The 16,312-nt window shown below is 40.4% G+C and overlaps 1 protein-coding gene across 1 annotated transcript in view; it reads left to right on the top strand.

The window, feature by feature from the left end:
- Positions 1-16,312, top strand: part of BAZ1A (bromodomain adjacent to zinc finger domain 1A) — a 115,505-nt gene that overhangs the window by 83,742 nt on the left and 15,451 nt on the right. Inside the window, exons 19-24 of the mRNA XM_084631997.1 lie at positions 2,217-2,383; positions 2,563-2,717; positions 3,648-3,796; positions 10,452-10,699; positions 10,790-11,016; positions 12,166-12,651. Coding sequence (XP_084488123.1) covers positions 2,217-2,383; positions 2,563-2,717; positions 3,648-3,796; positions 10,452-10,699; positions 10,790-11,016; positions 12,166-12,651 — 1,432 coding nt within the window. The remainder of the gene's footprint in view (positions 1-2,216; positions 2,384-2,562; positions 2,718-3,647; positions 3,797-10,451; positions 10,700-10,789; positions 11,017-12,165; positions 12,652-16,312) is intronic.

Here is a 16,312-nt window from a genome sequence, read left to right as displayed (position 1 = left end):
CATCCAGGACACTTTCTATTCTCTTCAGTCCAAAGCTGATCTCCCACTGTTGTCAGTGGAGATTTGCAAAGAGAGCAGAGGGAAAACAGAGCCTTTATATAGTAATTAAACTTTGTTTAATATCTTGTCACATTCTTCACTCTAAGGAAAATATTTTCCCTTTCTGGTCAGAGCTACTTACATACTTGTGTTTTTCTTCCTTTTTCTTTGTTTTTGTGTGTGTGTCCTCTGTTCTTTTCCGTCTGCATTTTCTTTGCTGCATCAACTCCCAGTTCCAAGCATTATGGACTTTACTCCCACCTCCTACCTCCATTACATCTGCTAAAATGAAAGAATAGCTAATGTTACCAATAAAATGTAACTGCTGGACTTTGGAATTGACACTCAAATTAATAGGGGGTAAGGGAATTAACACCATTGGGTGGTTGTTTCAGGCCATCTGGAGACTCATTGTTTTGCCTTGTCTCTGCAGACATGAGGGCTAGAAGCTTTTTTTTTTTTTTTTTTTTTTTTACTCTTTAGATGACTTTTTGGTAACAAGGGCCATATAAATAGATGTGTGCCTCATCTAGCTAATGTCCATGTGAGAGGTGCCCCTGATATAAATGGATGTTGGTCTCTCACACACACATTTATTTCCTTGCGTATGTTTTAGGTTTTCATTTACAAACAGAGAAAAAAACTATAGTATAAATGTGTAAAAACTCCACCTCTTTCCCCATTACTGCTAATGATAAAACCATATACTCTGGACAGGAACTCTGGTCCAGTTTATTCAGCAAAGGAACGAATTCTGTGGTAAACAGTTGCAAATTGTGCTGCAGTGATGAGATATAGCCATGGTAATTTTACTTTTGGTTGGAATTCCATTGTAACAGAACTTAGCAACTCCCCCGTTTCCTACAGTTGAATGGATCAACAATATGTTGTAAATGATTTAAAATACTACCAAGGTATTACTTTAAATGTTATAGGCAGCAGCTTATTGTTTTCCTCCTTCCTTCCCCCTTCCCAACCGCACAACTGGCTTAAAAATAAGAATAGAACCCGATAACCCTTAATTTAAAATGTTTCTCCAGTACCTATCAACTTTCTCAATATCATCTCTTTGCAAATCACGGGCTGCCATTTGATTCATGCACAAGGCCTAAGCCAAAAAGAGAACCATCCCCACACACCTTAGAGTAATAGTACCTGGTGGAGATGTATGGAAATTGTTTCATTACTTGCAAATGAGAGTAATAGAAATCTAGGGATGTAAATAGTGGTTAAAAAAAGTAACTCTGTATCCGATTAAAATTTTATCGGTTACACAGTTAAACCTTTAACCGGGGAACTAGGAGTGCTATTACATGGGACCCCAGTTGCCAGCCCCCACGCCTGGGGCGGCAGTGGAGTCCTGGGCTCCGGCTGGCAGCAAAGTTTAATTTGTTAACTGTTAACCAAAACTGATAAGACTATATCAACTTTTACATCCCTATAGAAATCCCTCTCCTCCCCCCCTCCCCCTGCAAAAAAAAAAAAATCTAGGGAGTTACCATTACCAACAGCTTCTGTCCGTTCATTCTTGACTGACTGCCTCCTAGTTTTGGGTACTTCTCTCCTCAGCACGCTCCCACCCCAACTCCCTTACATCCCGTGAACAAAGGTTTTTGCCATCCATGATGCTTTTACAAACTATAGGTTTAATCTTTGAGTGTGCTGTCAACTTTTTTGTGCCTTCCAGTCTTTAACATATATTTAACTTCTCTTATTATTATAATGTGTTTGACATTTCTTTTCATATCTTAAAGCTTTTATTATCCCACTCTTTCATTTGACTTTTTTAAAGGGACAGTGTCAACTTAACATCTAGACAATGTGAAAAATGAGTTAGTAATGTCACAGACTACTGGCTGTTACTTGTTAAAGTGGTAGGTAAACGCTTTTAAGACAGGCATGTGATTTTTAAATAAACAATATCCCTTTAATCTGCTTGCTTTAGGGCGGTCTGGATGTTAATATCCATCTTTCTTTGGGTATGTAGATATTTGATCCTGGTTTGGGTTAGATTCTACTATGATATGAAAAACTCAATACTGAGATACCTCTCATTATTAGAAAGTATTTTAAAGAACTACTACTTTTTGTTAATAATAATCCTATTTATGGAAAGTCCATTTTCTGGTCACTTAAGAAATAGAAAGCCCTAACAAAAAGCGTATTGGTTATTGCAGACAAACCTCAAAGTGACAACAAACCTCTTTCATCAGGGCGGGGAAGAATACAGAATGCACATGATACATTTCAAATGTCTGCAGAAAAGCAGCTTGAACTGAGACTTAGAGACTTTCTTTTGGACATTGAAGACAGAATCTATCAAGGAACACTGGGGGCAATTAAGGTATTACATTATAGTCTTTCATGGAAAGTGGTATTTCTAGGAACCAAACAGTGCTGCTCACTCTTTTTCCTGAACAAGAACTCTGCACGCTCTTCTCATTTAATTTGAAATTCAAGTTAAATGTGTACAATTATTTGCACAACCAGAAGTCTGCAGGCTCTCATTCATGTTTTCTTCAGGTTACAGACAGGCAATCTTGGAGAGCAGCCTTAGAAAATGGGCAGTATGAGCTGCTAAATGAGGAAAACAAGGAAAATGGTATCATTAAAACTGTGAATGAGGATGTTGAAGAAATGGAAACAGATGATCAAGCCAAATTTATTTTAAAAGACAGGTAAGAGCTGGGATTTAAATAGCAAATATCTTTTCTTTACCAATCTTGAAATGGTGGTTTTCCATGTCTGTTATGGGATTTTTGTGTAGGTTGACTTTTTGCACATCACCACCTTGCTAAACTAACTGCCATAACTTTTGATAAATTCTGTGAACCAACATTTTGTATATTAAAAATATCAGTGTTTTTAAGCAATGTATTGATGTCCAGTGAGCTATAGAACTTTGCTCTAGTATTTGCATGACAGTGTTTGTTACTTTGTATGTTTAAATAAATAGGTCAAGTACTATGTTGCAAAATACATACATATTTGATCTGTCTGGCAACCAGCATCCAGATTTAATTTGGCAGGGAAAAAAGCTCAATAGAAAGGCTGTATAATTAAGCCTACGATTTAGTCACAGGGTATTTATAGTATAAGTCATGGACAGGTCACTGGCAATAAACAAAAATTCACGGCCCCCCCGACCTGCCCGTGACTTACAGTATAAATACCCCTGATTAAATCTTGCGGGGCTGCAGGGGTGCCCCGGGGCCAGTGGCACCAGCTACCTGGGGGCCACTAAGCTGCTCTAGCTGCCTGGGGGAGACCACTGCTTGGCAGTCCCTGGGACCTCCCGAGGCGAGGCCAGTGCAAATGGCCCCGGGGCCACTCCAGCAGTGACAGGTGTGGCTGTCCCTGGAGCCACCTGAGCAGTGGGCCCTGGAGCCAGCTGCTTGGCCAGTTTTTATGTTCTTGTATTTGGTTTGTTGTACATTGCTATACTGCAGTCTTATAATAACTTATACTGTTTATTTGAGGGGGGAACCGACTGTCGGTCTTCTATATTTTTATATATATAATATGTAATTCCTGGGGCCAATTCTTGTTACCTATGGTGTAGCATTTAAAATCCTATAAATCCTATTAACTTTTTTTAAAAATTGTAGACTTGTTGGATTAAAAACTGAAGCTCCAAGCACTGCATCAACAAATACAAGCACTCCGCAGCCAGTTAATAATGTGGTCCATTACTTGGCATCTGCACTGCTTCAGATAGAGCAAGGCATCGAGCGCAGGTTCCTCAAAGCACCACTTGGTAAGCATTTAATCTTGATACCACAGCTTCATTTCTGTATTCAATTTTTTTGAAGAGAAACAGATTTTTTTTTTATTTCTTTCATGAAGTGTTTTGGTGATACTATACCAGGACAAAATAACACATAACTAACACCTTTCCATGGACATTGTGAAAATAAAAATATTCAAGAAGTGGTTATTTTACAGCAATTATTGCTGTGCATCTGTGGAACACTGGGGAATGTTCAAGTTCCCCAAATACTTTCTATAGTTTCTGCTCTTGGGCCATGTGGCCTCTAGTGTGTACTCTAGGGAATTTGAACCCCAAAGGGCCAGCCACATTGCCAGGTCAATATTAGGTTGGATCTTATCCAATATACCACACTGCCAGCCAATCCTTTAGCATCTAAAACTAAAGGTTTATTATAAAAGAGACACCAAGAAGAGAGTTGTTAAATGATGAAGCAGTCAGATACATACAGAGATTTCAAAGTCCATATGTCAAGTTCTTAGGAGTATTTGGTGAGTTTGCTGGCTTGAAAGTCCCTCTGGAACACATCCCCAGCTTGGATGGGGTCATTCAGTCCTTTGTTCAGAGCTTCAGTTTGTTACTCCAGAGGTAAGAAGCAGGAATGAAGACCAAATAGAGATGATAGAGCTGCCTTTTATAGTCTTTTGCTATGTGGCTTGTTACTTCCTTTGTCCTAAACACAAGCTGCCCAGCACATGGCATGGAAAAGCCTTAAAGTTCTCTGTCCATAGGCATATCACATGCCTTGCTGACTCATAAGATGTATTCCCTGGTACTTTTCAATGGGTTCATTGTACAGTTGATGACCCTTGATGGGCCATTGAACAGGCTAGGCAGTGCTGATGCCAGTCTGTCTGGGGAGATCACCCAGATGCACAGCACAAGTTTGAAATACAGATATACCATACATATCTATAACTCTCAATACAAAGGTGATACAAACACATAAACAAGCTTATCCTACTTGGCAAATCACAACATTTTCATAGATTTCCCCCCCCCCCTTTTTTTTGTTTGTTTGTTTGTTTGTTTGTTTGTTTGTTTGTTTGTTTGTTTGTTTGTTTGTTTGCTTTATCATATTCTTTTCCTTCTTCAGAGAATCCCTGTTAAAGTAATTTATCTTCTAAATTGTTCCTTAGAAATTTTAGGAAAAAAACTGAAGTGCCTAGTTACCGAAATTAAGCTAAATACTTTTTAGTTCTGCAGCCTTTATGCTTGTAAGGACTTTTCCCAATGAGAAGCATAATTTTGTCAAGTGTTTTGGATCAAACATTGTTTGTCTGATCGATCCAAACCTCCTCTTCTCTCACCCTCCCCCCCGCCCCACATTTTTTTCCATTCAGTGTTACATTTTTGGGTGGGTTTTTTTTTAAAATTAACTGTGTAAATTTTTAAACAAAACATGGTTTTGAAATGAAAAGTCAAAAAATTTCATTTTGAAAATGTCAATGGTGTTTGTTTTTTGTTTTAGCCAAAACCACTTGTCAAATTTATGAATAGTTTATTTGCCCTGAAATGGCATTTTTCAGCAAAAACTATCTGACCAAAAATTTTTGCTCAGCTTTAGTAGTCCCATATACATTTGAGAGTACACTTTATTGATTACTTAAATATTCTGTTTTCTTTGTTCCCAGTTTTCCATAGTCCTAATGGTTAGATTTGGGGGGGGAAGAGGGTAGGAATCGTGATTTCATACAGGTTTGTTCTGTTGTCTTACAAAGAAATCTAATAGTGTTGTAGGATAGCAGGCTTGTCCAAGTGGCAGGCCTTAAATCTCCTATGTCCTTACTTCTCCTTTCAAGACCGTGCCAACTTAAAACAGTAGCCATACTGATTTAACTAAACTGGTATTGTTAAAGCACTACAGACCCCACACCACCCCAGTATGGAACTATTATGCCAATATAGCTTATTTCCATGCAGGGAAGGGGAATATATTGTACTAATATAAGGCACCTTTTTATATTGGTATAATTGCATCCACACTGGGCAGGAGGGAGAGGGAAATTGTACTGTTCTAACTATATTACAGCAACACCTCCCCCCCCCCCCAAATGAAATAGTTTATACTGGCACAGAAATTGTATACACCAACCAATCTCACCGAATTCTGTATCAGAGTCTGCCTTGGCAAAGTGATGCTATATTTTACTCCACAAGCTTTCTTGTCAACCCCCAAGACACAGGGCCACTTGGTATTTTTGGTCAGGTGGCCCTTGTGCACAGAAAAGTCATTTTGTTGCAGTTACTTTATATATAAACCAAGCTAAGATGTTCTAGAACAAAGCCTGCTCATTTTTTAAAGAATTCTAACCAGGAAAAAAGGAAAAAAAGCTAACACTGCTTTAAGAAGATAAAACAAGCCTGGTTTGTAGGGCCAGGTCTAAAAGAATAAAGGGAAAATGCAATCGGATAACTAAGATTGAATCATCTCTTGAAAAGGTTGGTTATTTGAGCTCCATTTCAGCAGGTTTAATTAGTTTTGATGGGAAAAATGCTGGAAGCCGTGGAGCTTTATGTACAGGAGAGCTTCCTGGGGTGAACTTTTTGTAAGAATAGGACCCCTCCATTCTTCTAAAACAAACAAGTTACAGTAGAATCCCTTCACTTTTTTTGTTTTCCCTTTTGCCATTTCTTCTTTCCATTTCCCTGCTCCTTTATCTTCCCCTTTGTTTTAGTTCCTGTTCTCATTAGGAATTGGAGCCACATTTGAAAAACAGTTTTTACCCTTGGCTCAATTTCTACCTCTCCTACTCTCCCATCCATAGTGCTTTATGAGCACTGAAGGAATTTCAGAGTGAAATTTACTATGATCACTGCCAGTTTTACTTCTTGCAGCGGGGTGTACAGTAGACAAAGGAAACCGGCACAGAAGTTGAATGACCAGATGCTCAGCTCTGTTCTTTTGTGTTCAATGTGTGCACCAGGCTGCAAAGAGAACTCTACCACTGATTATAGAAAATTGAGATCGGCAGTAGGCACACAACACACGAGTGGAGCAGCAGAGAGTGACTGACAGAGTAACAAAATTCAAAGGGGAATTTAGGAAATGCAGGAAACAGTACCATCTATAGGAGTGCTCGGCAGATTGCTCGTTAGTTGCTCATCTTTCAGTTTGGCAGCTAGATTAAACAACAAATTGGTTTTGAAGCTACACTGCATTATATATTGGCTGTTGTGCAGTGATGGGACTTGTACAAAAATTTGTTGTGTTGTTGGTCCAGCATATGGACAAAATTAACCCAAGAATACTAGAGAGAATTCCAGTACCAGAGAAGGGTGGTTGTCCCTTCTGTTGTACACAGTTGCGCTTGCAAAAATTCTATATTGAAAGATCTGAAAATCTCTCTTCTCCCTCCCCCCCCCCCCCCCGGCAATAGGTCTTTTGATGGAAGAAGTGGGGTTGTTGGCTGCTTAAATGCTTTTTTTTTTAAGCACTCATATATAGCGCTTTCTATCAGTAGATCTTAGTGCTTTACAAAGGAGGTGAGTATCATCCCCATTTTATAGATGGGGAAACTCAAGCACAGAGTGGTGAAATGATTTGCCCAAGGACATCCTGTAGGCCAGTGACAGAGCCAGGAATAGAAATCAGGTCTCCTGAATCCCAGTCCAGTGTTCTGTCACTGGGCCACACTGTCTCTCATACAACTATAGAATTCCCTCTCAAATACAGTCTAGTCATTATTTTTCTACATTTCTATATGCAAGGCGTGACTCTAGTTCATTGGTTCCCAACCTTTTATTTTTATTGTTGGAGCCTCTTTGCGATTGGTGGATAGGAGCTTTCACCTCCCCTTTGCACAATACGTTTGTTACAGTTCTATTTTGCACTCTTTATCTATTTTCTCCTTCCTCTCAATGCCATTCTTGTCCCTTTTTTTAATTCCTAGATTTTTGATACTTTAGCTTTTTTTTCCCCTCCTTTCAGCACGCAATATGCTGTACTGTTTTATACATCCCTCAGAACCACAGTACCTGAGCACACCTTCCATAGTGCAGTCAGTGATATGACTAGCATCTGTCACATGCGGTTCATTCCCCCGCCCCTTCCCTGAGGGAGAATTTTGTGTGCAGCGTAGGGGTTTGGTTTTTGTCTTTAAATGTATACCTTGCTATATATATGTGTTAAAATTGGCAAGGTCAAAGAAGTGTGCCTTGTGCTTGTGAAGCATCACAAACCTCAACAACTTCTGCTCCAGTCTCAGACCAGCCCCTGAGAAAGTTCTGTCTGATAAGCTTTCCCCTTATGGTAGAACAGTGGTTTTCAACTGTTAATTAAAAAGTTGCTTGAAATAACTTTACAAATTTAACATTAGGTGATGCAGAAGATAATAAAAGGAACCAAAGGGGGGATAAAAAGAGGAAGAGGGAGGAAGACCAGTCTAGTCAGAAAGATGGTAAATTTAAAAAATGTTCTGTATTTTTAAGAGTTAGAAAAAATTGAAATATTTTGTCACTTTTTTTTCTTGACATGTTGATAATTCTATTGTCACTTGCATAGAATGAGGGAGTAGAGCTCTGAAATCATAAGACTATTTCTTCCTGCACATCTAAATGGTGCTTGAGGTAAAATAAAAATAATTTTAAGGGCAAAATGTTTTACTTTTTTGGCAGAGTCAGAAGGAAGTCGGAGTCAGAAGGATTTTGATGTAGAAATCTGTACAAGTTCATAGAAGCAAAACTTGTTAGTTTATTTTTTACTGTCTGAGCAACATAAAAATCTACAACATAATATGATTACATAGGAACCCTTCCTTGAAACTTTTTGAAATAGAAAACTGTTCCCTGAACACATTGTTACTGACATGTGACAATATGGATTTATCAAACAAGTTATCTAGTGCAGTTGGACCTAATGGCCTCAACTGAGCTCAGGAGGTCCCACACTTTCTCTGTAAAGGCATAGGAAAAGAATATCCTTTTTCCCCAAAGAGTTGACAATCTGAATAGACAAAGGGAAGGAGGAAAAAGCTGCTACACAAAGGGAACTGGGACTCTATGATAAAAATGACTTAACTGGTCACACGAAATCTGTGGCAGAGCTGGGCACTGAACCCAGATCTCGAGTCCTTTTAACCACTGCTTTTAACTTTTGCCCAGCTTCCCTATCTTAAACTCTTCCTGTCTCCTCGCTGGGTGGCGAGAGAGTCTCTCTTTCTATATTTGTATAGTCATTGCAGGGCTTTAGTTTCTGCCTTTTCTCGCAACCAGTGTCTAAACTGGAAGTTTAACATAAATATAGGCAGTGCTAGGAGGAGCCACACTCTAATACCAGATGCTGGGTGGGAAGAAAGGGAGGGCCTCGGATGAAGAACATTTAACCTCGACATGACCTAGTAAATAAGAGGGTACGGTTGGGACTTCTGTCCCTGGGGAGAAGTTGCTTTGCCAGCAGCTGAACTGCAGACCATTCCTGTAGCCACTCCGTGACTGGCAACGTAGGTGGCATAATCATGCACTTTAGTAGTGACATTCTAGCTTTGCTCTGCTTACAGTTTTCCAGACTGCTTCTTTCAACACTGGGGAGGAGCTTGCTTCTTTTTTAGCAGCATGTTAATCTTCATTATCAGGAAGTTTATCGTAGTTGGTGGTCCACTAACAAACAGACGTAATCCTGGATAACCATATACATTGCCTTCCTTCCTGTTCTAGGTTATTGGCTAACAATTCTTCCACTATGGCACTAGTCTAGACAGATCCACTTGTCTGTGTTGACATGACGGTTCGTAACAGTAGCGGGGCAGTCTTCTGACAATGTAGTTTCCATAAATTTCCAGACAGCTTGTTGGTCATTTAAAATCTCAGGGACAGATTCAGACCTCACCTCTACTGCACCTGTAGGGAAGAAGCAGCCAAGTAGGACATAACTTTTTTCTTACCCACTCTGAACTCTTCCAAAAGCCACAATTTATATGTCTTCCACAGAAAGAATTGTAAAGGGGAACGTTGCAGGGCCTGGGATCCGTGGTATATCTGGGTGGGTTTTCTTTGTTTTTTTAGAAAAAACATGAGTGCTGTCCATCTAGCTGATTCTCTCTTCTTCATGCAGTATAGGACCATGCAACTTGTATTTACTGACTTCATTTTTTCAAATTTGGGGTTCGTGATTTAGGTTTTTTAATGAGAAAACGGAGTTACTGTATAAACATCAGTGCTGAGCAACTGCAGTAACTTTTTTTACTTCCTCTTTGACCTGTAACTATCTGGGTTTAAACAAAAAAAACAAAAAAAAGTATTTCCAGTTACTTTTAATTTATTTAGTGCCTGTGTGTTGGAGAATTTTCATTCTTTTGGTTTAAGAATCTCTTGGATTTCAAATCTGACACCAAAGCAAGACACTTGACATGAAAAGTCACATCATGTGTTGACATCAGCTTGGTGTTCAAGGGTGAAATCCAAAGGTGAAACTTTATTGTTCACAGGTTTGCACTAAACTCTTGTGCCAGGATATAAGCCAGGAAATCCCTGACACTGAAGGGTTAAGAAATGAATGGGAATGCTCCTTGGGTGCTGCTTCCTATTTTATCACATGAAAAGTAGCCTTTACCCATGAGTAGCAGTTCAGATACATAGAATCTTCAGTCTAGAGTGAACCTGGATGTTTGTATAAGTAATTTCTGTTTCCTTCCTGTAATACAAGATGCCAGTGATGGTGGACGTTCATATAAAACAGTCCTGGACCGCTGGAGAGAATCTCTTCTTTCTTCTGGCAGCCTGTCTCAAGTCTTTCTACATCTCTCCACATTGGATCGAAGCGTTATCTGGTCTAAGTCCATTCTAAATGCTCGCTGTAAGATGTGCCGAAAGAAAGGTGACGCGGAAAGCATGGTGCTCTGTGATGGCTGTGATCGAGGTTATCATATCTACTGTATCAGGCCCAAGCTCAAGGTGCCTGAAGAAAAAGCTTTTGAAAATCCAGAATTCAGGTAAGGCTTAAGACCGATGGCACCTCAGTAATGCATATTTGTATATTACCAGGCCATTCCTGAAGGAGACTGGTTTTGTCCAGAGTGCCGACCAAAACAACGTTCTAGACGCCTCTCCTCTAGGCAGAGACCTTCTATGGAAAGTGATGAAGAGGCTTCAGAACAGTTTGAAGAAGAGGAGGAAGAGACTTACTATGGGGAAGTGGGACAAAGTGAGGAAGAGGATTATGAGGAGGAACAAGAGGAAGATGATGAATCGCAAGAGGAGGAAGAAATGAGGTAAGTCGGGGCCATAAGAACTGTTACCATTTAACACTATTATTCTGATTAAGTGTGCTTAGTGTTCTACAAGACAGAAGTATGTGGTCTTTGTCTCAAAGAGCTCACCAACTGAAAGAGTTGCAGACACATAGGTCAGTGGTGACCTTGGCCCTCAGCGTTTGGTTTATTGGTGTTATGTGCATAAATATCCACTCCTAGGGATGAAAATACATTCTTATTAATGTGTATTTGATAGGATACCACCTGTGGTCACTAACTATGGGGTGTCTGCTCATTCTTAAGCCACAAAGATGTATTGGTATTCAAGAGAGGTGCTGTTCAGAAAATTTAATTCCCAAATTTCAGATACTGTGAGTTTCAAGGGACTAGATGGACATGGTGAGAACTGGATAGTAAAGAAAACAAAAAGGTTCTCTCCAAAGGGAGAATTCTAGGGGCGTGTAATAGGGCCAAGTAAACATGCAGTTTGAAAAATCCAGTAAATAGATGAATTTGTGTCACAAATCAATGTAGCTTAAAGGGAGCTTGTGACCAAGGCAACGCTTTTTTTCTCGATAGTCATTTGCATTTGAGTATGAATTAGAGGAGTTACATCCTATCCCCAGAAGTTGGGGGTTAATCATTTGAAAGAACATACACTTCCATGGGACCATCAACTGCCAAATAGTGTCTCTTGGATCTCCCTTCTCTAATCTTGATCTTGCCTTGTGAGGGCATTATGGCAGACCCAAGGACTGGACAGGACTTTGTTAGAATCTGTCATCTCTGCAGCTTATTTATGTGGAGATGAGATTCCTGTGTATTACTAGCAAACCGTTTCCTCAAGAAACAAGGAGCCAGTTTAAAGAATAGAACCCAGGGATCTCTCCAGACAGCACATTTCTAATATTAAGCTGTTGGGCTGACTAGGCTTTCACAATCTCTTTTTACTCCATGCTGCACAGAGCATTTGATTTTAGAGAACTCCACAGAGCAATATTTAAGAATGCTAGTTGGATGCCAGCTTCAGTGGAAGCCAGTTTTCTGTCTTGTTAAACAGAAATTAGGTACTGAATTAGAACCCTTGAGGAGAAGAGGGGAGTAGGAGTTTAGAATAGTTAGAAGTAGCGATTTGTACAATACTGCTATGTACTTACATTTTTACAGCCCATCAAAACAAGGAAGACCACAAGTCAAACTTCCATTAAAAATGAGAGCAGCTAAACTCAACAACCCCTTTTCAAGTCGGAGCAGCCAGCGTCAGGCTAGTGGAAGATATGCTTCTCGGAGTCAGCAGAATACACCTAAGCAAACTGAAACTTCGTCCAGAGTTACTGGAAGGGGGATAAGAAAGATAAAGTCAGCCCCTCCATCAGTAAGAAAACCTTCTTTAAGACTGCACAGCCGTACTACTCGTCAGAGTCAAGGCTCATTACAAGCAGATGTATTTGTGGAATTACTCAGTCCTCGAAGACGACGTAGAGGAAAGAAGACTGCTGATAGTACATCAGAGAACAGTCCTTCTCTTGGCTTCAGAATTGTTGCCACCACAGACTCACGTGAACGACTTAGAAGATCTCCTCCAGTTTCTACACAGAAGTTTCCTCTTCAGGATAGTGAATCTAAGAGAAGAGGCAGGAAACGACAATCCACCGACAATCCACAGGTTAGAAAAGCTTTGCTAGGAAAAAGTTAAAGCTACTCCTTAAATGGTGGAGAGGGGGAAGGTTAGGGTTTTTAGGTACTTATTGACAAATGATTATATGGAAAAATTCTTACAATCTACAAGTCGGTTCCATTGAAAATTAACCTGTTGCCACTGCACATTTCTGTCACTAATCCTTCAGTACTATGAATTAACCTGTCAAACTGAGTGATCAGATCCATGGCACAAGTGTTAATTTAGTGTTTTCACTTAATGTGGGGGGCTTTCTAGTTAGTGAACTGGAAGTGATGATAGACTGACCATGAGTGTACTCCATATGTAACTGCTAAAAAAAAAAAAAAAAAAAAAAGGCAAATACTAAATCTTTAAATATAGCAAATCCTAATAATAACTATCAAGTAAACCATGGAGGACACAGAAATAATGGGACAATGAAATTAGGAATATGGGTAACAAAGAGATTCAGCCTAGAAAAATGTAAGCTGATAACCTTTGGAGAGATGATCCAAAACACTCAATGAGACAAATATTTGGAAAGCCACAATGCCACAAAAAGACCTTATATGTGACAAAAGACTGCAAATTAGCAAGAGTGGCAGTAAAAAATGTGAATGTTTTGTGTGGCATTTTGTACCATTTCAGACCTTCACCATTAGGTGTCTCTGCTTATCCTGTAGCCAATACTCTGCTAGTCCTTCCCGATCAGAAAGCAGAGTAACTGTTCTCTGAATTAGTTGTATTTGTAGGATAGAAAAATGGTAGTTCAGACTGTAAGAGAGGACTCTGCTATAACCGTGTAGTAGATAGATGCTCTATTTAACCCTTTATGTATGAGCTGCTGTTTTGGGGTTTTTTTAACTGTTTTCTTGGTTATACACATTTTTAAAAAGTATATTTTTATATTGAGCTTCCTAGATTCCTCCTCTTTTATCCTAATGTGCCTGACGTGATCTTCATTAGGTCACTACTGACTTTGTACTGTATTTCAGCAAGGCTGTAGCACAGTTCAGATATGTAGCCTTGATATACATATGGGACTGAACCAAACTGAGAATTGTGTTTGGGGGGCTATTTTATTGAAACTGGGTCTCCCAAAATGAAAGCTGCTGGTCATACTGTCAGGGTATGACCTTGAGCAGATCAGTAGTGATTACAATAGGGCTCTGGGAATGAGGGTGAAAGTGGTATTCTCATCAATCCTGTCGGTTGAGGATAGGGGTTTGGGCAGGGATAGATATATCCTGGAGATGAGTGCCTGGCTGTACAGATGCTGATGACAGGAGGGCTTTGACTTCCTTGACCATGGTGGGATGCTGTTAGGGTCCACAGCAGTCCTCCTTCCCCAATCTCTTTCCCTGATGAAGGGGAAGAGTATCTTGAGGTGCTTACTAACATAGTAAGGAGGGCTTTAAACTAAGTTAAAAGGAGGCAGGGTGACAAAACCCTACAGGTAAGTATGAAAGGTGATCTTGACAGAGGGCTGGAAGTTTTGGGGGTGGGGAATGGAAAATTACAATAGGTTCACAGGTTTAACGAGGGAAAACAATGGGGGGAATCTCAACATCTTGTATGTAAGTATACAATGCAAGAAGTATGGGGAATAAACAGGAAGAACTGGAAGTCTTCATACATAAGCAAAATCATGATGTAACATGCATCACAGAGACTTGGTGGGATAAATCTCATGACGGGAATACTAGTATAGAGCAGAGGTTCTCAAACTTGGGGGCAATATGTATTCTGTATGTGAGAAACTTTAGGGGAAAAAAATTTTAATGCACACAATTTACCCACAGCAATGAATAACTAGCAAAGCTTATTCCTCCAGACATATCAGGTCCTCAGATGGTACTGTGCATTTGACTTTAGATCAGTGATCCCCAAACTTTGTAGGGTCATGCCCCCCCTCTTACCCCTGTCTACACCCTCCCCCCAGGACCAGGAATGGCGCCGCGGTCCAGAGCCACTGCCAGGCCACAGTCAGGGGGCCGAGGCTGGGAGCAGAGTCTGGTGTGGGACCACAGCTGGGGACAGGGCTGGAGCAGAGCTGGCAGTGGAGCAGGGCTGGGTGGCACTCCCTCCCCACCCCCCATGGGGGCTGGCCCAGGCTCCACTGCACCACCCTCCGCCCCTGAACATTCCCTCATGCCTCCCTAGGGGGGTGTGCCCCACGGTTTGCGGACCAACTGTGCTCTAGATGGTGCTGTGCATTTTGATGGATTTCTGTTCAGCTTCCATAGCATTATACTAAGTCGTTGCCATCTGTACATTAATCCATTTAATTGTAAACATCCATCACAATTACAGTTTTGCTTTTGCTCTTATTAAAATGAATTGTTGCCTTGATGGTTTTAATATTTAGTAAGAGTTGCATGTTGTGGGGGGGTTTTTATACATACTTGTGTGGCGCAGGGGCATAAACTACTAGAGATACAAAGAAGGAGGGCGCATTCAAATAAGTTTGAGAACCATTGACCTAGACAACATCATATTAAATCTACTCCTGACAAGAAGCCCAAACATCTGACTTGTGAAAACCTTTCTTCCCAACATCCACTAGCCTTCATTTCAGAATAGCAAACCATCAAGTGCTGTTGGCTAAGTATGACTCTCTCATTCGGAATTCACAGACTCGCAGCAGAACAGAGCTCATTTCCAGGCTCTGAGTGAAGAGGGTAAGTTGGTGGCCAGAACTGCACTTCTGCATTCAGCGGTTGGTGCAGCAGACAGGCCACTGTGATGCACCATAAGTAAGGCTATGAGTCTGTCATGGATTTGATTTTTGATGACTTCTGCAACTTTAGCCGTGCACAGCGGGATAAGCCTTGGGTGGCAGGGCTTGGGCTTCTGCGAATTACTGTTGATTGACTGCTACCTGTCCATGACTTTTTACTAAAAATAATTGTGACAAAAACTTAACCTAAAGAGGTTTCAGAGTAACAGTTATGTTAGTCTGTATTCGCAAAAAGAAAAGGAGTACTTGTGGCACCTTAGAGACTAACCAAACCAATTTATTTGGTTAGTCTCTAAGGTGCCACAAGTACTCCTTTTCTTTTAATCTAAACAGTGAGTCATGGTTGCATGCTTCGGAGTTTCCCATGGAGGTCCAAAACATGGTGAAGGACTTACCTTTTTGATGATGCCCATTTTTTTCAATGAAAAGACAGATGAGTCCTTTCATACCTCCTTTTGGGGGGCAGGAGTCCTTTGAAGTATCTCAAGCAGCCTTACAAACCTAGATTGGCATTTCAGTTGTGGCCTTGTCTCTTACAAGGAGGGCACAAAGAAATACAGAAGTCTTGTTTCCCTGAACCTCCCATCCCCCACTAAGATATTTTTGATGGGAGCTCGAGAAATGTAAACCATTTATGATGCCACCACTGCCCTATCCCCACATACTTTTCAGTGGTCATTTAACACTCTGTTTCCACAACTGAACTGCTATAACAGTCAAGTGGATATTAGATATCTTCCATTACAGCAATAAAATTGAGTTATGTCCCTACCTCCTCCAAAGTCCCCATCCCTGTCCCTCTTTAGGGACCATTCTCATAAGGGGATTCTCGGGCAAGAGGAGTGGAATCTCTCCTCCAGCAAGATGCAATAGAGCTTCAACACAAATGGACAAGTTTTTACTCTATGTAGTTT

Source organism: Lepidochelys olivacea, assembly GCF_965140295.1.
Source record: "Lepidochelys olivacea isolate rLepOli2 genome assembly, chromosome: 6".
Lineage (NCBI taxonomy): Eukaryota > Metazoa > Chordata > Testudines > Cheloniidae > Lepidochelys > Lepidochelys olivacea.
Note: the sequence above shows the minus strand (reverse complement) of the source record. Positions and strands in the feature narration are given on the sequence as shown.